This window comes from Hydractinia symbiolongicarpus, chromosome 13, assembly GCF_029227915.1.
Source record: "Hydractinia symbiolongicarpus strain clone_291-10 chromosome 13, HSymV2.1, whole genome shotgun sequence".
In the NCBI taxonomy this organism is placed as follows: domain Eukaryota; kingdom Metazoa; phylum Cnidaria; class Hydrozoa; order Anthoathecata; family Hydractiniidae; genus Hydractinia; species Hydractinia symbiolongicarpus.
In genome coordinates this window covers 18,706,803-18,729,717 of record NC_079887.1, presented here as the reverse complement: position 1 = coordinate 18,729,717, position 22,915 = coordinate 18,706,803, and the positions used below count along the sequence as shown (strand labels likewise).

At 34.2% G+C, this 22,915-nt stretch overlaps 4 protein-coding genes across 6 annotated transcripts in view; 3 read left to right on the top strand and 1 right to left on the bottom strand.

Annotated features, from left to right (window-relative positions):
* The window catches only part of LOC130624337 (uncharacterized), a 92,416-nt gene that overhangs the window by 36,918 nt on the left and 32,583 nt on the right, over positions 1–22,915 (top strand). The window lies entirely within an intron of this gene.
* LOC130624340 (2-aminoethanethiol dioxygenase-like) lies at positions 609–10,342 on the top strand. Of its 2 annotated transcripts, XM_057439928.1 has the most exons (3): positions 614–1,439; positions 5,931–6,121; positions 6,389–10,342. In XM_057439928.1, exons 1-3 carry the CDS (start codon positions 1,338–1,340, stop codon positions 6,414–6,416), a joined length of 321 nt encoding a protein of 106 aa, XP_057295911.1. In that variant the 5' UTR covers positions 614–1,337; the 3' UTR covers positions 6,417–10,342. The 2 variants fall into 2 exon arrangements, with proteins under 2 accessions (XP_057295910.1, XP_057295911.1); XM_057439927.1 differs by having other exon boundaries at positions 609–1,439; positions 5,931–10,342.
* Positions 15,018–16,598, bottom strand: LOC130623160 (uncharacterized). The gene has a single exon (XM_057438648.1). The coding sequence runs from the start codon at positions 16,596–16,598 to the stop codon at positions 15,018–15,020; it is 1,581 nt and encodes a 526-aa protein (XP_057294631.1).
* Positions 18,175–22,915, top strand: part of LOC130624339 (2-aminoethanethiol dioxygenase-like) — a 44,849-nt gene continuing 40,108 nt past the window's right edge. Inside the window, exon 1 of one of the 2 annotated variants that reach the window (XM_057439926.1) lies at positions 18,175–18,860. In XM_057439926.1, the coding sequence (XP_057295909.1) occupies positions 18,759–18,860 (102 nt within the window). In that variant the 5' untranslated portion in view covers positions 18,175–18,758. The remainder of the gene's footprint in view (positions 18,861–22,915) is intronic. The other variant, XM_057439925.1, reaches the window with a different exon arrangement.

Sequence of the window (22,915 nt, the reverse complement as noted above, 5' to 3'; positions counted from 1 at the left end):
TAGGTCGGGATCGAGCCATTTCTTGTTTTTTAAAAATGTCCTTTACGTCTGGTGTAAATGGGGTATGAGTGGGTTCTAATAATAAAGTAACGCGGTCTGCTTTGCGTAATTTTGAATATCCCTTAATCCCACGGGATTTTGCAATTACGTGTAATTGTTTTACGGTATTAGAATTTAAATTCATCTCTTTGATTTCAACAAATTTTTCTGGCGCGGTGATGATTTTGAATAATTAGGGAATTTCCCTTTACTCATATTCTGTATAATATGAGTATATACTATTGCGCATGACGTCATATGATTTCGTTTATATTATTTAATATGATCATGTGTTAGTATTTAATGTATCTATCATTTAATATTATTATGTGTTGGTGATTGGTAGATGACGTCAGGTATTTCTAGTATATATTATTATGTGTTGGTTATTAGCACAATCATATTATTTTGTGTTGATTACTAACGGGTGACTTAGGGAATTTCGCTTTGGTCGACGTCAACTGCGCCAGAACGAACATTTCTCTATCTCTAAAATGTGTTCTACGACGCATGAACTTTAGCTATAGCTAGCTAGATGTTTTAATGTTATCAGATCAAATCTAATATTAAAAGTATCTATGTGATATAGCTTCTTTTAATATTAGATTTACCTTGAATATTTAAACTTACCTCTGGCTAGCTATATCAGCAATCAGTAGCTGTCAGTAACATCAACCTTTTAACCTTCTCTATCTGTCACGTTTTTTGGCGCGTTTGTGGAGCCCGCGTGTAAAATACACGTAAACAAAAACCCGTTTTTAATTTATACAGTGGACTCTCTATAACTCGAACAGCCACGGAGAATCGGAAATCGTTCGAATTTTAGAGAGGTTTGGGTAATAGAGAGTTAGGAGTTTTGTACGAATTTTGTATAAATGGCCAATTAAGCGTGAATTTTCTCCCTTATATGGAATGCGAACGAAATCGTTCTTTGTACAGGATAAAAATCTCGACCTTGTAGGCTAAGAACGGACTGAAAAAATAAAAAAATTCATGTTGACAATGTACTGCTAGGTACACCGAATCGGGCAGCAACATTTTTTGGAGCAGTTCCTTTCTCCACCTCCTTTAAGGCTTTGTATTTTATTTTACAGGCCTTGTTTTCTGCTTTACGTTGTGTCCCAGCAACAGACGCCATGATTGTAAAACTTCAATACCAAAGAAATACGGTAAATACGAAGATGGTCAATCTCGGCGGTACGGCAAAAAAGCCTAACTAACTTCGTACAGTGAATGACATCGTACGGAACATTTTTTCTTAAGTTGTTATTTGTTGTAAGTTTCGCTTTTACAATACAATGTGCCTTATCAAGAGAATTGTAAATCAAGCTTTTCTGACCTTTCAGCAGAACGAAAAATCCTACAATTTTACTTCAGATCTAGAAAAATTACTTGCACTGGTAAGTTTATATGTCAACCCAAAAAACAGTCAACGCAAAGCTGAACAGTTAATTTAATTGATATATTCCCCAATAATATTGGATAACTGGTTAAATGTTTTTTATATATGTACCCTATATGGACCCTAGTCCACAATAGAAATGAAGAACAAAATATTGGTGCGACCAACAAAAGTCTTGGATTTTTTGTGAATTTTTTTTTTACCTGACAAACAGAGTCTTCTAGCTAATTAACTATAACTAGCTAGCTAGCTATATCTAAAGTGCATAATACACCTTTTCACAGTTGAGTAAAAATAACATACCCTTATTTTTATCCAACTCAAGTTATCTGTACAACTAGTTGCACTGTACTAATCATCTTAAAACCAATTTAGAAGACATAAGTTCAATATGAACACTGAAAACGACCTTTCCTTTTTACCCACTGCTGTGGGCTGGCAAACGTGTTTGTTGTTGTTTTCTTCATTTCAGATTTTTCTCATAGCCGTGCAGCATTGTCCTTTGAAACCACTATAATAACTGTGAAAACGTGTATGTTATATTCCAGACACTCTATGTCATAATAAGCTTTAGCTATACAGTTAAAAAAAATTCTTTTTGGTACAGTTCACTTCAATTTGATGGCATGTGGCAGCAAAGAGACAGTTTATGCTACTCCACACGCTAAAGTGTGAACCACCAGCCAAACTCTGCAAAAACGATAAAGCAGCTTCCTGAGTATGCAAACTGGTACCATCAAAGTGTTGGGTTAAAACTTTAAATGAAACTTTGGAAGTGTGTACCATATGTGTGAATTTCTCATATAAAACATCTCCTATAAAAAGATTCTGTGTTTTATAAAACTTCTGTGTTTTATAAAACTTCTGTAACATTTGCCTTAGAATAAGGGGTCGTCTACAAATTTCGTATGATATTTTATATGAATATATACGAATTTAATTGCTTTTAATTTGTATAAAAATCGTATACAATTCGTATAGTGTTAAATAGTTATACGATTTTTAAAAAATCTAATACAAATTTTATACGATTTTCATCTGAATTGTCATACAAATTATATTCTCTTTTATACGATTTTCATACGAATTATCATACGAATTATATTCTCTTTTATACGAATTTTCATACGAATTATATTTCGTTTTTAAACTTTTAAAATGCGATCTAAAAAAACATTTCTATCGGCGTTTTTTGTTTTTTAACTTTTAAAAATGCGATCTAAAAAAACATTTCTATCGCCGTTTTTTGTTTTTAAACTTTTAAAATGCAATCTAAAAAAACATTTCTATCGCCTTTTTTCGTTTTTAAACTTTTAAAATGCGATCTAAAAAAAAATTTCTATCGCCGTTTTTCGTTTTTCAACTTTTGAAAATGCGATCTAAAAAAAACATTTCTATCGCCGTTTTTCGTTTTTAAACTTTTAAAATGCAATCTAAAAAATATTTTATTTTGAAACTCATATACGAATTTAATACAATGTCAAACGATTTTCTTTTTTTTAAAACCATACGCATCTAATTAAAATCTCATACGAATTTTTTGTTAAACTCGTACGAATTTAACTCATACGAATTTAATTAAAAACTTATATGAATTTAATTTAAAACTCATGCGAATTTTTTTAAACTCATACGAATTTCATTTAAAACTCATACGAATTTAATTTAAAACTCATACAAATTTTTTTAAACTCATACGAATTTCATTTAAAACTCATACGAATTTAATTTAAAACTCATACGAATTTAATTTAAAACTCATACGAATTTAATTAAAAACTCATACGAATTTTATACGAATTTAGAAAAATTTCATCCGAATTTAATTACTGTATGGCAAAAGAAAATTCGTATAGCATTTATTTTTTTGATACGAATTGCTACGAATTTTGTAGATGACCCCTAAATCATAGGGCAAATCAAAGAACTATTGTTTCTTAACTTTTAATCGGAAACTCTTGTCCATGCGAAATGCTCTTTCATGAACCAATTTTTTTTTTTTTAATATAATATACTTTAAAATAGGTATGATTTCTCTTCATACAGTATCATGAAGGAAAACAAGCAATAATGAAAAACACCTAGTTACAGTTACAAGTTTGAATAAATCAATTTAATTACATTTTTATTTTCAAATGGCAAATTCACTATGTGACAACCACAACAATAGTGACAACAATGTCCAGTACTGTAAAAAGGTATCTTAACATCGAGGATCGCGTATCGTGCGCAGCGCGATCGATACGTAATACCTTTTTTTGCTCCTAAATTTCTATCGCGTGAAGCCTTATCGCGCTTCGTCGATAGGCAGTCTCGATACATCGCGATGTGTTAAAAGTAATTAGATATCTGTTCTTATTAAATTGTAGCGCAAAGAAAAGAAATAAGTAAACGATAATTTCGAAAGAAATAATTTTATTATACTGCTCTCAAATCACAGCGTAAAGAAAAAAATAAGGGATCGTCTCAAAATGTCCATACTTAATTCGTATAATTTGTATCAAAAACTGTGTATCCATTTATTAAATCTTTAGTATAATTTTATTTTTAATACAACTTTTTCATACCATCAAAATTATAAAGTTCATATAAAGTTTGCATCATTTAAAATAAAGTTCGTTTGTAGTTTGTACCGTTTCAAAGAAGTTTGTATAAAAAATTTGCTTATATGAAGTTCGTTTATGATAATTGGACTATTATCTATGGTCTTTATACTTATTGGACTTATTAGGTTTTTATATTTAAATATTTTTTACAAATGACAAAATCGTTTTATTAACGAAGTTCGTTTAACAAGCATTATTCACGCTTTCAAAATAAACTCACTGCGTCTTGCTATAAAAAAAACTAAACTTTACTTTATGAAAATTAAATAATAAGTTTAAATAATATTGCTTGCGCTAGAATTAAATAATAAGTTTAATTCTTCAATACAGTGTCTACAACGGAGAAGGGTGTTACGACAAGCATTTTTTTTATGTATTATTGCATCACGTACGCAATAAATATTTTTTGTTGCGAAGGGAAAAATAATAATAATTTGTCTCACTAAAAATTTTTGGGATAAAATTTTTCTCTTGTTTTGAATTATTAAAATAACTAGCTCTCAAGGTGAAAAGATGAAAATACTTGCATGTTCAAAAACATGTTTTTTATAGATGCAGCAAGAATATTTCTTGTGCTGTTTTGAAAGTTATACAGCAAGAATTATTCTTGCGCTGTATCAAAATTTATACAGCAAGTCATTCTCCTCCCACTTAAAATAAAAGAAAAAACAGAAAAAATAATTTTTAATGTTTTTTGCACAGTCTTATATGAAAATCAAAATCTAAGTGCAAAATCCTTTTACAGACTATATATAGTTTAGTTGACAATATTTAAAGTCTTTCGCAGCATTAAAATTATATATTTGAAAATAATAACAGAGAAGGGTGTTACGACAAGCGTATTCTACCTTGTTTTTTTTATGTTTCCTAAATGGATCGACGAAGTCATGCAGTATTACATTTTAGCTAGCGTAACTTCTATTTTTTTAAAAAAAAGTAAAGAAATTAAATACTTCTTTGTAAAAGAACATTCTAATTTTGAAAGTTGCTTTTTATCGTAAGATCCACAAATCTAAGAATTGCTTGTATAGTTTCGTCATAATTTTCTTAGAAATTAATAAGGTTAAATAAAGCCTATCACGGAAGGCTTGGAGTTCTTTCCAGTTAAAAGATTGCATAAAAGCGACGTTTTTGCAATAAAATTAGATCGCATTTTAAAAGTTTAAGAACGAAGAACGGCAATAGAAAAGCTTTTTTAGATCGCATTTTAAAAGTTTAAGAACGAAGAACAGCAATAGAAAAGCTTTTTTAGATCGCATTTTAAAAGTTTAAGAACGAAGAACGGCGATAGAGAAGCTTTTTTAGATCACATTTTAAGAACGAAAAGCGGTGATAGAAATTTTTTTATAGATTGCATTTTAAAAACTTAAGAACGAAGAACGGCGATAGAAAAGCTTTTTTAGATCGCATTTTAAGAATCTTAAGAATTATTCAAGGCTTGAAATGTCAATTTAACAAAAAAAAGAATGATTCTTATATGAAAATGTCTGTAAACTAACAATGTTTTAGGCCTCCAGATAATCCCAGCGAAAAAAAATATTTAATTTACTTTTTATTACTTTCGTTGAAAGTCAGGCAACTTTGTTTAACTTTATTTATACAAGAATTATTATTCCTAAATTATCATAGAAAAAAAGAAACTTGTTTGAAGTTCAGTATTTAATTTAAAATAAGTATTATAAAGCAATACGTCATCGAGTAATACTACGCGATAGATCGAGCCTATTGCGATATCCTGATAGACGCGATATGATTCACTTCTACCGAGACAAAAATATGCTCAAAAAGTTATCGCGTATCGTTCGCGTCGCGCACGATAGAGGATCGCAATGTTAAGATACCTTTTTACAGTACTGTATGGTCTTTATTTATATTCTATTTAGGTAAAGTCTGTGACTCCATATGATGTTTGTTTAAAAGTTCCCAAAGATGATTTGAACAGGAGACCATTTTACCAAGCCCCAGCATCACATATTGGTATTTATGAAGGGTCCAATATGACAATATGCATGTTTATCATTCGAAAAGGAGAATCTATTCCATTGCATGATCATCCTGAAATGATTGGCATATGGTATGTACACCTAAAATACTGTTTTTTTAAGTAAAAATGGGGTTTAATAATTTTTTATCCACAGATTTCATTATTATTATTTAGTAAAAGTCTGAAATCCCAAAGGATAAGACTAGAAATAAGACTAGAATAACTTAAGGGATTTAATATTACGTGCTGATCCTTACAATATCAAGTCCGATTTATCAGACCACAATGGTTATGTGAAATGTAAAAATCAAAAATGTGACTTCTGCAAGAATTAAGTAATTGAAACCACTTTTATAGTATCAAAAGCAACTGGCAGGAAATTTAAAATTCGTCAAGAAAGCAGTTGCAGTTCAAAGAATGTTATATATACATTGCTTTTTGTAAATTATGTGGCAAGCAAGGTGTTGCTTGGAAGCCTCACCTTTCGAATTACAAATCCCACATTAAAAAGAATATACCATCTTGCAAAGTTGTGAAACATTTTATTGATGAATGTCCTGATGCCTCCGTGCAAAATATTGGTTTTATTATATAGTTAATGTTGTGAACAATGTAGAGAATTTAACAAACAGGCAAATTGATAGTTTGCTATTATATAAAGAAAAATTCTACAAAAGTAAACATGCAAAGCTGTTATGAAGTCTACAATTGTTATACATTACACCTTTTCCAGCTACAAAAGTGACCAGCTGGCTGGCTATTTGATCACAAGATTTTTTTGAATTTGACACAAAGCTTTTTCAATTTGTTGAAAGTGAAACTATAAACATGTTCACACTTGCTAGCACAGCAATAGAAAGCTCTAAGATCAATGGAATTAAAAGTAAACAGATGTACCTAAATACGTATTCATCAAGTTAATGCTATGAATTTTGTTAACTCAAAGCCTGCTTTTCTTCCACCTGCTTTTGTTCTGCAATCACAGGCGACACAGAGAATAAATGTTTTCCAGTAATGTTTCTTCTTAGCAGCATTGCGCAACTTTATTCCACAGTCATTTTTCAAACCTTCCATTTTGCTTGCTCGAACTCACTACAAAACGATTCTTTAGCCTTTAGACATGTTGAATCCGCGCCTATCAAACTGACCGGCTACCGCGAGCAATAACAATAGGTAGAGTAAAGTATTCCTACGCACCCATCCCCTAATAGCAATCTTTCTTTTACCGTGGATTTCGACGAGTTCGGCGATATTTTTTTGTCGTCACATCTTCTTTTGTTTTACAAGAGTCCAAAAGTCCACACTTCGGCGAGATTCTTCTTGACATCATTATTCTTATGTTTCGCAGTCGACTGTTTTACGGCAGAAAACAAGGAATCGAGCAACAATCAGCGAAATGCGGCAAATGTAGTTCGACTACCGTGGAAACCATAGTACTTTGGCAAAGCACACCAAAGGAGAGTTAAACCTGGGCGCAAAGGAACCTTATTAAATGCCTATAATAAAATTATGCGTTGCTTTAAACCATTTACTAGTTTTAGATACACACAATCTTCTCATTGGCAATTGGAAATTTCTACCTAGGCAATCATACCTCACTTTAACATTGAATTCTTTAGGATCAATTTTATGAGCATTTCACATAGCTGCATTTTTGAATGATACCCAAAAATTGTTCAATCAGGCTATATACTTGTGCAAAATTTTGGAAATCTGGGAATACTTTTATTGGCAGGGCCCTTAATGGAGAATGATTGGGGGTATAAATATAGTTAGGCTTCTGATTATTAGGTATTCTATTTATATTAGGCGTACATCCATGATGTCAAGAGGGGGCTTCTTTGTAAGGAAAGAACTGCATATGAATTTTTTCACATAAAACTGCTCTATCAGGTGGTTCTTTTTCTACAGCTATGTTCACTAGTTTATAAAAATAATATCTATTTTGTTTTTCTCCCGCATCTGCATATATTTAGCACAATTACTAAAAATTAGATTTAACTAAATGTCGATGTAAAGTGATTAAGTATACATTTGACCTAGAGTGATTAATGGTATAAATAAGGTCAGGCTTCTATTTTCAGAACTTCTTTTTATCTTTTACACATATCCCTGGTGGGATATGGGGTTTCTTTTACAAGGGGTTTCTTTTACAATGAAAGAAACAACATTACTTGGTTGGGTGCTTGATACATAGTGTGTTGGAGTTTTTGTATGGTCCAGCTTTCGATTTTCATTAATTTTACTTTAGGGTTTCTCTAAAAGAAAGGGTGTGCATATTCCACATTTGATCATGCTTGCATTACATACGTGATAAGCTTCCTCTATTGGCAACATCCATGGTGGTAAAGGCGGTGTTTACAGTACAGTTTGAATGTAATCTACCGCGTACACGCTAATATCACACCTTTGCCGTGGAGGACGGCAGTCGTTTGTCTTTTGTTATAATTAAATCCCTTGAGCGTTTTGCGAGCTTATATTTGCGTGTTAAAAAACAATGTGCTAGCGAAGAAATATCGGAGCAATTATATTTCTTCTAATAGCAGATGCATTGTGTAAATGTATTGATAAGCTATTCCCTTATGTATTAGCGAAGATTTCGCGAAGTTTTATAATACATTGCACGAAAATGTATTGTTGATTTAATTACTTAAAAAGATTCCAGCAAAACATAGGAGAAGCATTGTGCACAACTATTAAATGCCGCTTTTCGTTTTTAAACTTTTAAAAGGCAATCTAAAAAACATTTCTATCGCCGCTTTTCGTTTTTAAACTTTTAAAAAGCGATCTAAAAAAACAATTCTATCGCCGCTTTTCGTTTTTAAACTTTTAAAATGCAATCTAAAAAAACATTTCTATGGCTGCTTTTCGTTTTTAAACTTTTAAAATGCAATCTAAAAAACATTTCTATCACCGCTTTTCATTTATAAACTTTTAAAATGCGATCTAAAAAAACGCTTAATTACTGCAATTAAAAAGTGTTTGCGCAAAATAGCTTGCTAAAATTGATCTAGCAACCTATTGTGATTAAACAATCGATCGCATGGGGTCATTGTTCATCAGCGAGGCAATTATTTTCTTAAAAAAACAAAAGCTATCGCAATGTTATTGTTCTGTGTGACTATTCATGCGAGTTTCGCGTCCGCGGTAGATTACATTCAGACTGTACTGTAGTCAATACTATAAGGGAATGCACATTTCACATTTAATCTTGCTTGCTTTTAAATTTACTTCTTTTTAACTGCTAGAATGTGGGTTTGAGGTGACCAATCTGTTTGGCATGCCTCAGTGGTGTTACTAAATTATGGGACACAATTCAATTGTGTAGCATTTCCATGATGCTGTCGTAGTTATGTTCAGACATTATGGGTGTCATTGTTAACAATGTACCTGTAAGGAAGTTGTGCATATTTTTAGGACAGTGTTCTATTTGTGCCCTGATTGATATTTGTGAAAACTGTTATCTTGTTATATTGTAAACACAAGCAATGTTATGTGGTAGGTCTTTAAATTTGGGGAAATTTGGGGATGCTGGGCTGCCTTGGTCAGCCTTCGTTTTGTGGTGTGTGCGTACTCATGAGATAAGGGCAATTTCACACGAGTAGTTTTAAAAAAGAGAGAAAGGAAATAAGTATATACAAGTTGTAAAAAAGAAAGAAAGGAACCAACAAGAAGTTGTAAAAAGAGAGAAATGAAACAATGAGAAGTTGTAAAAAAAGAGAGAAAGGAAAAAACAAAAAGTTGTAAAAAAGAGAGATAAAGGAAACAACAAAAGTTGTAATAAAAAAGAGAGAAAAGAAACAACAAAAAGTTAGAAACAACGAATGAACTGTTGTAAAAAAGAGAGTGAAAAGAAAACAACGAATAAACTTTTGTAAAAAAATTGCGAGAAGGAAAAAAATTGTTGTTGAAAACAAATATGCTTTATGAGATTAGGATAGGTGTCACGGAGAGTGTTAATAAATTGGGTACACGCGCACGAGAGTTTTGTGTATTTTTGCTTGCCCAGCATCCTCACCCCTTTTCGCCAAATATCCCTTTATATTAACATCACGAAGTCATTAAATGAAATACATTTGTTTTACTAATACTGTGTTTTTTCTGGAAACATTAGCAATTAAATAATGTTGTGAACAATGTAGAGAATTTGACAAACAGGCAAATTGATAGTTTGCTATTAAATAAAGAAAAATTCTGGGTAGGGACACTCGTCACACAACATCGGGGACTTAATGGTGAAGGGGAGGGGGCTGATTCGCTCCTCCTCAGCATGGAGGAGCCTCTAAATAGTCCATAATGGCCTACATATTTTTTAGATATCGACTACTAATAAAAAGGATGTCTGATATCGCACTAGTCTTTAACAATGCCTCTGCAGAATATGAAAATATTGAGAAGCCCATCGATAAACGCCAAATTTTCAAGGAGGCTCTTCGTAAAGGCAAAGGGCATTTCCTGCCTAAAAAATGTACAGAAGGTTTTGTTGATAAGGCACCGGAGGACACTATCGATAAGGTACATACCGAGTATGTACAACGGGAACTCCAGGAGAAGGGGAAAAAGACCGCAAAAGCCCTATCCACACATGTTATAAATCTATATGCCAGCATGATAGGGAATTTTGTGGATATTGACAGCGTTGAAGAGTTAAAGAGGGATATCGAAGAAGATCATATTATTCGGGACTCCATGACCGATCTAGGGATCCTCGTATACTGTAGCATTGGGAGGTGTTTAGCCCCATTGCTTGTGGTGGGTCATACGGCAAGACATACAGGGCAATATCCAGCCTATCCCTAGCATGCAATGAATTTTGCTAAAAAATAACACTTATTAATTGGCAACAAGCAAATATGATGAAAACATGGGACCGAAGGAAACCATGATAATCGATGCCTTATGGGAGTCTGTTAGGCTCGTGTCGTACACAATTCTGATCGCTATGGGTGGAAAAAAAAGCCTTGGGGGTTTCCAGGCCCGGGTCTAAAATGGGTTTGGAAGATGGTTTTAAACTAATCGGGTATATGAGTGCGGCGTTACTATTCGACGAATATGCGATAAAACAGGGATGGTAGAAGAAACTCCTGATATCTTCAAAATAAATGTCCCGTAAAAACTCGTGATTGTCCCAAGGACAAAAACGAGTCAATATGGCTACACTGATGACCCATATCGAAGTACAGTTTTCTTAGGGGATGACATGGGACAACCATGGGGGGTGGCATAGTGATCATAAAATCCCACTAAAGTATCGAGAAAATGGGGGTGATCCTTCGCTTGCCGAGGTGGTGAAAAGACTACACTACACCAATACGCAACCTATTTGGGCAAGCGAAAATATAGCCAAGGGTAACCGATATGTCTCGGAATAGTCATCGGAAACAATAAAATGGACATCAAATGTTGCCGCGCATGCAAAAATCTAATACCCTTGCACATCCTTGGACCATGCGTTAGCCGCGTGGTTTGTGATATCATGACGAGACGTGGTTTTTACCTCTCTGTAAGTTGCTCTTATATCAGCAATTCCCAAGAACCTTCCCAGATCAGCACGCTTGAACATGGGTTGACCTTGATTGTTTAATAATATCTCAATGGTAGGTAATAAGGTAAGTGACATTTTATTTTAAATAATGGTTCTAACCAGGGTCCATATAATTAGGCAGATATGAAAAAATACTTGGTATTCCTTTCCCTTTCTAATGTATCTCTTAGCTGTTCATCAAGAGCCTCTAATTGAGATTCAAGATAGGGTATTCTGTCCATCTCTTTATAACAATTTTCCAATTGCCTTTCTAATGTTCTGATATATGACATTTTTTTAATATACACCAAGTCCAAGGATGTTCCAACCTAATATACAAGCACGCGTGCTTAGACTTTTTGAGTTGAGCCTTAATAGCTTCCCAATCATCGATAAGGTTAGTCTCTTCATCAATTAATTTCATATCGGAGCGCCCACTAGGGTAACACATAAACAGCTGCTTCTTTTGTCGTCTCAAATTTTTAGGCAAAGCGGTATAACTCTGAGTAAGGAGCCATAACGAATGCTTCCTGTGCCTCCCGCTAATAGCTAATTCGAGCAATGGCTGTCGTCGCTTATCGAGATTTTCATCGGCTATCATATCGTTGACGATGTATAAGCTTTCTTCGCCTGCCAGCAGAGACGATAGTTTCTCGATCCATTCAAATAACTGGCCCTTCGGGTTAATTAGGAACACGTAAGGATCGAGCCACAGCGAGGATCTCTCCAAGTAAGTCCTATTCCATCGGAGAGTAGGGCAGAATATAACGATATTATGAAAGTGACCCCTGTAAGAGAACTCTTTGTGTTTTTGCCACAGCTTGTGGGGCCGGCGAAGATTGCTGTGTGGGATTCTTTAACAACATTCATGTTTGTTGTATGCCATGGACAAACAACAAAACCTTGAACTTTTTATTTTAGAGGCATCATGGAACGCTTTTACCAGCCTTGTTTAATGGCATAGTCATCGAATAGGATCGCTCCTGTCATATATCCTGCCAATTTAACACCGTCCTCTAGATCCATCTTCGCACCTGGTCGAGAAACACCAAATGCGTTTTTAGAACAGCGCTAGTAGGGTAGTATATGATACTAATCTCACGGACTCCCATAAAGAATCTATAACCTCTTTCTGATATTGTTTTCTGGTCATGCTTTATTATAGGCCTACCTCATACGAAAAATGTCAATATCTGCCTTAGGCTCCTGCCTAACGCTTGGATGAACGTAATGAACCGCTGGTGGAGGCTGGGTACCGGCGGGTATTTTACTGATAAAATAGTAGGCACCTCCGATACATGCGAGGATAATAAGGCCCCCAGCGCCATATATATATCCATTGCTTGACTGTACAGAACTCACTCCAGAAGAGGTTTTGACTGGAGGTCGCACAGAACCCTCTTGTTGTTTAAGATTTGCCTTCCTCTTCTTCATCAGTGCCGCCAACTTGTGCCCTTGGGCTACTTGCCCTGGGTGCTTTACTGGCTTTGTTATAACTCTCTGTTTTTGTGGTTGTTTAGTGCTCATTTCTTTATAAGTCGTGAGACTTATAAAATCTTCTTTATGATGGAGAGCTTGTATCATTCACCAGTTCCCCCGAATCGGGGAAACCTGTTTAGACATCTTAGTATGATTTATCGTGCGGGCCGCAACGAGCAGAGGCGCTAAAAATTTTCCGAACGCCGTATAAACGAGGATTCCAAGATCAGTCATGCTCTCCCTGATAATAGGATCATTTTCTAGATCCTTACGGAGAGCATCAACATCATCGATGGGTACAAAATTGCTTATGGTTTTGCTATATAACCCAATCGCGTGAGTGCTTATGGCTCGAGCTGTCGTTTCTCCCTTTTCCTACAGCTCTCGTTGGATGTACTCAGCATGAATTTTATCGATTGTTTTATCTGAAGCTTTGTCCAGGAAACCTTCGCTACATTTTTTAGGCAGTAAATGTGACTTGGTCTTTCGTATATCCTTCAAAGCCTGGCGTTTATCTATAGGTTGATCAACAGCCTCTGCTGGTGTATCTACAACATCGTCGAATATTTCAGATAATAAATACATCTTATTTATTATATGTTTATATCGATAGAGGAAAGCAAGTATCAATATATATGGAAGAATTATCGCAATCAATACTAATACCTCCATTGTTTATTTCTCTTTCAACCGGTAATGTCCCCTAGCCAGTGTGGTGATTTGATCCGCCTAAACGATCCTTTTGTCATCAGCCCTATTTAACGCGATCTTTGTAACTTCCTCCGTTTATATATTGTGATCTTTATTTTGTATACAACACCAAGTTTTGTTGATATTAATACCTTCATTCAGACATTGCTTGTAATCTTCGAAAGTTATACATTTTTTGGTTACAGCTCTCTTCACACCTTTGGCCTTACGATCGCCGCCTTCTTTCGTGAGGCTCTTGTATGCATAAGCCTTCAGTCTCAATGTGATGAATTCCGTCATAGGCTTGCCATTGAGCTCATCCTTCATCATACCCACGATCTTTTTATTTTTGCCGATAGGGAGAGGTCTGTTGTCATCCTTGTCATAAGCACTCGTATCGAAGCGTGTTTCTGCATCATCAGCAATATCCTTATAAATATCATGAGTTCGTATGTGGTAAATGAAACTGTCGGTGTCCATATAACATAACTTTATCTTAGAACCATATTTGGGCGGCATGTAATCGTAGTGGAACTCATACATGACGGTTTTTGACTGATCCAGGATAGCTTGACTTATATAGACCGGTTTATTCATCTTGATTCCCGTTCTACCCATGTCAATGCCCATAAGATTCTTACTGAAGCATGTGCCGCTTTTAAAGTTTGGTTGCAAGGTCAGCTTCGTATATGCGGCTTCATTCGTAACTAGCTTGATGTTGCGGTGATTGCGTATGTTTTCCATCGTCTTTCCAAAGACCGAGAGGTTCATCAGCTTGTAAAAATCTTTCTCCAACTCGTTTTTGGCGGCAGTTCTAAGCCTCGTATTGTGATCGATATATGGTTTAAGCCAAGCACTATGTTTAAATTGAATAACACGGTGGACCTTAGTTAATACCAAGCCATGCTTTAGGGCTTGATGTAGAGCTCCGATGTGTACTACGTATTTCTTCTTATGTTCGAGATTTGTTATTAGCTTCTCTACTCTATGTACAAACTTGCACTCTGGTAGGAAGGGTAGCTCATTGTGCTTATAATGGAGCTCCTTCGGATAATCAACATCGACCTCCAGGGGGTCCCCATGCTTGTTATCAGCAACGAGCTTATCAATCTTCTTTTCGTCTATTATCTCAATATTCGACACCCATTTAAAACCATGAATTGGGAGGGGTTGTTGCATGGCCCAGTCATAAAGATTGTTGGCATCTAGGTACTGCAAATATGACGATTCTTCATTGGAATCGTATTGGTCCCCCATGTATTTGTTGTTGGCCCTCGCGTACCTGTGAACACTCTACGTGATACCACCTCGAATACCCTTTTCAAACATCAGGAGCATGTCAGGATCTGTTAGCAGCTCTAGTTTGATTTCTGTGTACTTCAACGCCGCATTCCACGCCAAGCCTGGTGCGCTGTAAAAGTGAGCAGGGTCGAGTTTGTATTGATTCTGGCAGACTTGCCGAAAATTCTGAAAGATATCGGCAAGCAACAGGACGTCTGTGGCGAGATATATATCATGATAGTCACCCATGGTAGTCTCTGGGCTCTTCGGAGTAAAAGCATTCCAAGCTTTTTGAGCGTGTTCGTATTCTTCATCGTTAATCCCATTCATGTTCAACTTGCTATAGAAAGCCTCTTTCAGAGGTAACTCAGTCTCTTTAAATCGTTGCAAGCTATTCATGTATTCGTATGGATAGACACCTTTTCTACGCATGAGTTTAAAGATGTCATCCTCGTTGAAATACCAACAGAGATTTTTGCACTGTTCATCATCGAGATTATTAGCTAATTTTTCCAAGCTTGATGCCATAAATCGGCAACTATCAATGAATCTGATTTCTATCTTCTTATATGTTTCACCATTACCCATTGCAATGGGTACTTTGATTTTTGCGTTGAAGGAGATATACTTCTTCGTGTTTTCAGCAATGCAACCAATATCCTGGGTATCATATTTCTCCCCCAATTCTCGGATGAATAATTGGGCATCGTACCCTGACAGGTTGTGGAAGATCACAGGCACGTGGCTTGGTATCTTATATCTGAGATTGCAGATCGCGTGCGCTGCACCCCTATATAGCCCCGTGTAGTGACAGTGGTCTCGAACTTCACGGCTATATTCGTCGTTGTCAAAATGTTTCATGCAGATGTGACAACTCGTGGCGGAGTCGTGCTCCTTTTTTAGTACTTCCGTTAGTGGTAACATGTTCTGTTGAAGATAGGTGCTGTAGAGTCGCTTTACCTCATTCTCTAGATGATCGACGAACTTCTTCACATAGTTTTCACCCCTGTATACTTTCAGTGGATCTGGCAAGGACCCATAGGCAAAGGTGGAACATGTGGCCCACCCGCATGGTACATGCTTATTCAACGTCTTAGTCTTGGTATCCCGAACATTCTCCTTCATTGGGATCAGTAGGCTTTCAAAGTCTGCGTATATGACGAATGGAACCTTGAATTGGCATTGTCCATCCTGGTAATATAACCATTTTTCTTTTTCCCTTGGCATCGTGTTTTTTACCGATTCATTATCTTTGCAATAGGCATAGTGGTTATCCCGAGATTCTATCGTTTGGAATCCCTGCAAGCAATTTAGACAAAAACTCATTTTTCCGTGGTCTTTCGATATCTCGCTACCCAATAATCGAGAAATATTTTTGATGGTTACGTAATGATTCCTCTTCTCATCGGTAAGCAATAGTAAATTAGCCTGCTTCTCACGTTCGTTAAATGCCGATCTACGCAGGATATTAAAGCTCTTACCCGTTACATACAGAACGTTAACTGCAATGTCGGGATTGTTCCGCTCAAATTTGTTGATGTCCTTGATGGATGTTGGAAATTTTAATGCCTTGCCAGTTATGTCGATCCACATAAGGCCGTAGCTTGCTGATCCTTTGAGGATCTTTTGCTATATGCTCATGATGCAAGGCGGCTATAATTCGGGTTGATGATGGCTTTCTTCGTAACGATCCACTTGGGTGTTTCTATATATGAGGAGCCTCTCGTAAGCTTGAGTTTGTGGAAGTCTACGTCAAGATGTAGGATGCGACCGATACTAAAGCCGCTGTTAGGCAACGCGGGATTCTCAACATGCGTTCTGATTTGCGCGAACATCGTATACATCGATTCATCCACTATGGTGCCCTGAAATACTGATGTCATGTTGCTATCGAACACCTTGTCTACTTCTATAAACTCGTTGGTACCATCGATTTGTTTTTTCCATAGGATCCAAAGGGAAAGTTGCACCTTCGCAGATCCCATTTGTTGCACTTGGTTCTCGATCAAATTTTTCACATGTGATCGTATCATACCAAAATGTCTATCAATATCTGTTCCATCGATGCCAGCTATGCGATAACTTCTAAAAGTCTTATGAAGCGCATGCTTGTGTTCCTGATGCGTAAAATCATCTTGGTTTGGTTGCTCTGGGGCATGATCTTCCCTCGCTTCTTCCTCGACCTCGCCAACCAGTGCCTTTTTAGCACCATCATATAGTGAAAGGATACGATTTTTAACTGATGCATATATACCTTGCACTGGTTTCTTGATACTCTCCGGTACATGTGATAACAGCCACTCTGACCACTCCCGCAACTTACTTTTGACTACTGGACGATTTTTCTTCAATTCTTGGCGTTCAAACTCATTCATTTCCTCAAACGTGGGTACATGTAGCTCGATGTTCCTCTTAATAGGTCGGGATCGAGCCATTTCTTGTTTTTTAAAAATGTCCTTTACGTCTGGTGTAAATGGGGTATGAGTGGGTTCTAATAATAAAGTAACGCGGTCTGCTTTGCGTAATTTTGAATATCCCTTAATCCCACGGGATTTTGCAATTACGTGTAATTGTTTTACGGTATTAGAATTTAAATTCATCTCTTTGATTTCAACAAATTTTTCTGGCGCGGTGATGATTTTGAATAATTAGGGAATTTCCCTTTACTCATATTCTGTATAATATGAGTATATACTATTGCGCATGACGTCATATGATTTCGTTTATATTATTTAATATGATCATGTGTTAGTATTTAATGTATCTATCATTTAATATTATTATGTGTTGGTGATTGGTAGATGACGTCAGGTATTTCTAGTATATATTATTATGTGTTGGTTATTAGCACAATCATATTATTTTGTGTTGATTACTAACGGGTGACTTAGGGAATTTCGCTTTGGTCGACGTCAACTGCGCCAGAACGAACATTTCTCTATCTCTAAAATGTGTTCTACGACGCATGAACTTTAGCTATAGCTAGCTAGATGTTTTAATGTTATCAGATCAAATCTAATATTAAAAGTATCTATGTGATATAGCTTCTTTTAATATTAGATTTACCTTGAATATTTAAACTTACCTCTGGCTAGCTATATCAGCAATCAGTAGCTGTCAGTAACATCAACCTTTTAACCTTCTCTATCTGTCACGTTTTTTGGCGCGTTTGTGGAGCCCGCGTGTAAAATACACGTAAACAAAAACCCGTTTTTAATTTATACAGTGGACTCTCTATAACTCGAACAGCCACGGAGAATCGGAAATCGTTCGAATTTTAGAGAGGTTTGGGTAATAGAGAGTTAGGAGTTTTGTACGAATTTTGTATAAATGGCCAATTAAGCGTGAATTTTCTCCCTTATATGGAATGCGAACGAAATCGTTCTTTGTACAGGATAAAAATCTCGACCTTGTAGGCTAAGAACGGACTGAAAAAATAAAAAAATTCATGTTGACAATGTACTGCTAGGTACACCGAATCGGGCAGCAACATTTTTTGGAGCAGTTCCTTTCTCCACCTCCTTTAAGGCTTTGTATTTTATTTTACAGGCCTTGTTTTCTGCTTTACGTTGTGTCCCAGCAACAGACGCCATGATTGTAAAACTTCAATACCAAAGAAATACGGTAAATACGAAGATGGTCAATCTCGGCGGTACGGCAAAAAAGCCTAACTAACTTCGTACAGTGAATGACATCGTACGGAACATTTTTTCTTAAGTTGTTATTTGTTGTAAGTTTCGCTTTTACAATACAATGTGCCTTATCAAGAGAATTGTAAATCAAGCTTTTCTGACCTTTCAGCAGAACGAAAAATCCTACAATTTTACTTCAGATCTAGAAAAATTACTTGCACTGGTAAGTTTATATGTCAACCCAAAAAACAGTCAACGCAAAGCTGAACAGTTAATTTAATTGATATATTCCCCAATAATATTGGATAACTGGTTAAATGTTTTTTATATATGTACCCTATATGGACCCTAGTCCACAATAGAAATGAAGAACAAAATATTGGTGCGACCAACAAAAGTCTTGGATTTTTTGTGAATTTTTTTTTTACCTGACAAACAGAGTCTTCTAGCTAATTAACTATAACTAGCTAGCTAGCTATATCTAAAGTGCATAATACACCTTTTCACAGTTGAGTAAAAATAACATACCCTTATTTTTATCCAACTCAAGTTATCTGTACAACTAGTTGCACTGTACTAATCATCTTAAAACCAATTTAGAAGACATAAGTTCAATATGAACACTGAAAACGACCTTTCCTTTTTACCCACTGCTGTGGGCTGGCAAACGTGTTTGTTGTTGTTTTCTTCATTTCAGATTTTTCTCATAGCCGTGCAGCATTGTCCTTTGAAACCACTATAATAACTGTGAAAACGTGTATGTTATATTCCAGACACTCTATGTCATAATAAGCTTTAGCTATACAGTTAAAAAAAATTCTTTTTGGTACAGTTCACTTCAATTTGATGGCATGTGGCAGCAAAGAGACAGTTTATGCTACTCCACACGCTAAAGTGTGAACCACCAGCCAAACTCTGCAAAAACGATAAAGCAGCTTCCTGAGTATGCAAACTGGTACCATCAAAGTGTTGGGTTAAAACTTTAAATGAAACTTTGGAAGTGTGTACCATATGTGTGAATTTCTCATATAAAACATCTCCTATAAAAAGATTCTGTGTTTTATAAAACTTCTGTGTTTTATAAAACTTCTGTAACATTTGCCTTAGAATAAGGGGTCGTCTACAAATTTCGTATGATATTTTATATGAATATATACGAATTTAATTGCTTTTAATTTGTATAAAAATCGTATACAATTCGTATAGTGTTAAATAGTTATACGATTTTTAAAAAATCTAATACAAATTTTATACGATTTTCATCTGAATTGTCATACAAATTATATTCTCTTTTATACGATTTTCATACGAATTATCATACGAATTATATTCTCTTTTATACGAATTTTCATACGAATTATATTTCGTTTTTAAACTTTTAAAATGCGATCTAAAAAAACATTTCTATCGGCGTTTTTTGTTTTTTAACTTTTAAAAATGCGATCTAAAAAAACATTTCTATCGCCGTTTTTTGTTTTTAAACTTTTAAAATGCAATCTAAAAAAACATTTCTATCGCCTTTTTTCGTTTTTAAACTTTTAAAATGCGATCTAAAAAAAAATTTCTATCGCCGTTTTTCGTTTTTCAACTTTTGAAAATGCGATCTAAAAAAAACATTTCTATCGCCGTTTTTCGTTTTTAAACTTTTAAAATGCAATCTAAAAAATATTTTATTTTGAAACTCATATACGAATTTAATACAATGTCAAACGATTTTCTTTTTTTTAAAACCATACGCATCTAATTAAAATCTCATACGAATTTTTTGTTAAACTCGTACGAATTTAACTCATACGAATTTAATTAAAAACTTATATGAATTTAATTTAAAACTCATGCGAATTTTTTTAAACTCATACGAATTTCATTTAAAACTCATACGAATTTAATTTAAAACTCATACAAATTTTTTTAAACTCATACGAATTTCATTTAAAACTCATACGAATTTAATTTAAAACTCATACGAATTTAATTTAAAACTCATACGAATTTAATTAAAAACTCATACGAATTTTATACGAATTTAGAAAAATTTCATCCGAATTTAATTACTGTATGGCAAAAGAAAATTCGTATAGCATTTATTTTTTTGATACGAATTGCTACGAATTTTGTAGATGACCCCTAAATCATAGGGCAAATCAAAGAACTATTGTTTCTTAACTTTTAATCGGAAACTCTTGTCCATGCGAAATGCTCTTTCATGAACCAATTTTTTTTTTTTTAATATAATATACTTTAAAATAGGTATGATTTCTCTTCATACAGTATCATGAAGGAAAACAAGCAATAATGAAAAACACCTAGTTACAGTTACAAGTTTGAATAAATCAATTTAATTACATTTTTATTTTCAAATGGCAAATTCACTATGTGACAACCACAACAATAGTGACAACAATGTCCAGTACTGTAAAAAGGTATCTTAACATCGAGGATCGCGTATCGTGCGCAGCGCGATCGATACGTAATACCTTTTTTTGCTCCTAAATTTCTATCGCGTGAAGCCTTATCGCGCTTCGTCGATAGGCAGTCTCGATACATCGCGATGTGTTAAAAGTAATTAGATATCTGTTCTTATTAAATTGTAGCGCAAAGAAAAGAAATAAGTAAACGATAATTTCGAAAGAAATAATTTTATTATACTGCTCTCAAATCACAGCGTAAAGAAAAAAATAAGGGATCGTCTCAAAATGTCCATACTTAATTCGTATAATTTGTATCAAAAACTGTGTATCCATTTATTAAATCTTTAGTATAATTTTATTTTTAATACAACTTTTTCATACCATCAAAATTATAAAGTTCATATAAAGTTTGCATCATTTAAAATAAAGTTCGTTTGTAGTTTGTACCGTTTCAAAGAAGTTTGTATAAAAAATTTGCTTATATGAAGTTCGTTTATGATAATTGGACTATTATCTATGGTCTTTATACTTATTGGACTTATTAGGTTTTTATATTTAAATATTTTTTACAAATGACAAAATCGTTTTATTAACGAAGTTCGTTTAACAAGCATTATTCACGCTTTCAAAATAAACTCACTGCGTCTTGCTATAAAAAAAACTAAACTTTACTTTATGAAAATTAAATAATAAGTTTAAATAATATTGCTTGCGCTAGAATTAAATAATAAGTTTAATTCTTCAATACAGTGTCTACAACGGAGAAGGGTGTTACGACAAGCATTTTTTTTATGTATTATTGCATCACGTACGCAATAAATATTTTTTGTTGCGAAGGGAAAAATAATAATAATTTGTCTCACTAAAAATTTTTGGGATAAAATTTTTCTCTTGTTTTGAATTATTAAAATAACTAGCTCTCAAGGTGAAAAGATGAAAATACTTGCATGTTCAAAAACATGTTTTTTATAGATGCAGCAAGAATATTTCTTGTGCTGTTTTGAAAGTTATACAGCAAGAATTATTCTTGCGCTGTATCAAAATTTATACAGCAAGTCATTCTCCTCCCACTTAAAATAAAAGAAAAAACAGAAAAAATAATTTTTAATGTTTTTTGCACAGTCTTATATGAAAATCAAAATCTAAGTGCAAAATCCTTTTACAGACTATATATAGTTTAGTTGACAATATTTAAAGTCTTTCGCAGCATTAAAATTATATATTTGAAAATAATAACAGAGAAGGGTGTTACGACAAGCGTATTCTACCTTGTTTTTTTTATGTTTCCTAAATGGATCGACGAAGTCATGCAGTATTACATTTTAGCTAGCGTAACTTCTATTTTTTTAAAAAAAAGTAAAGAAATTAAATACTTCTTTGTAAAAGAACATTCTAATTTTGAAAGTTGCTTTTTATCGTAAGATCAACAAATCTAAGAATTGCTTGTATAGTTTCGTCATAATTTTCTTAGAAATTAATAAGGTTAAATAAAGCCTATCACGGAAGGCTTGGAGTTCTTTCCAGTTAAAAGATTGCATAAAAGCGACGTTTTTGCAATAAAATTAGATCGCATTTTAAAAGTTTAAGAACGAAGAACGGCAATAGAAAAGCTTTTTTAGATCGCATTTTAAAAGTTTAAGAACGAAGAACAGCAATAGAAAAGCTTTTTTAGATCGCATTTTAAAAGTTTAAGAACGAAGAACGGCGATAGAGAAGCTTTTTTAGATCACATTTTAAGAACGAAAAGCGGTGATAGAAATTTTTTTATAGATTGCATTTTAAAAACTTAAGAACGAAGAACGGCGATAGAAAAGCTTTTTTAGATCGCATTTTAAGAATCTTAAGAATTATTCAAGGCTTGAAATGT

Bases quoted from the DNA above. Each gene is read 5' to 3' on its own strand.
- LOC130624340 (XM_057439927.1), top strand. From the start codon at position 1,338: ATGTGCCTTATCAAGAGAATTGTAAATCAAGCTTTTCTGACCTTTCAG. The intron at 1,440-5,930 runs GTAAGTTTATAT...TATTCTATTTAG, and splicing joins TAGAAAAATTACTTGCACTG to GTAAAGTCTGTGACTCCATA.
- LOC130623160 (XM_057438648.1), bottom strand. From the start codon at position 16,598: ATGTGGATCGACATAACTGGCAAGGCATTAAAATTTCCAACATCCATC.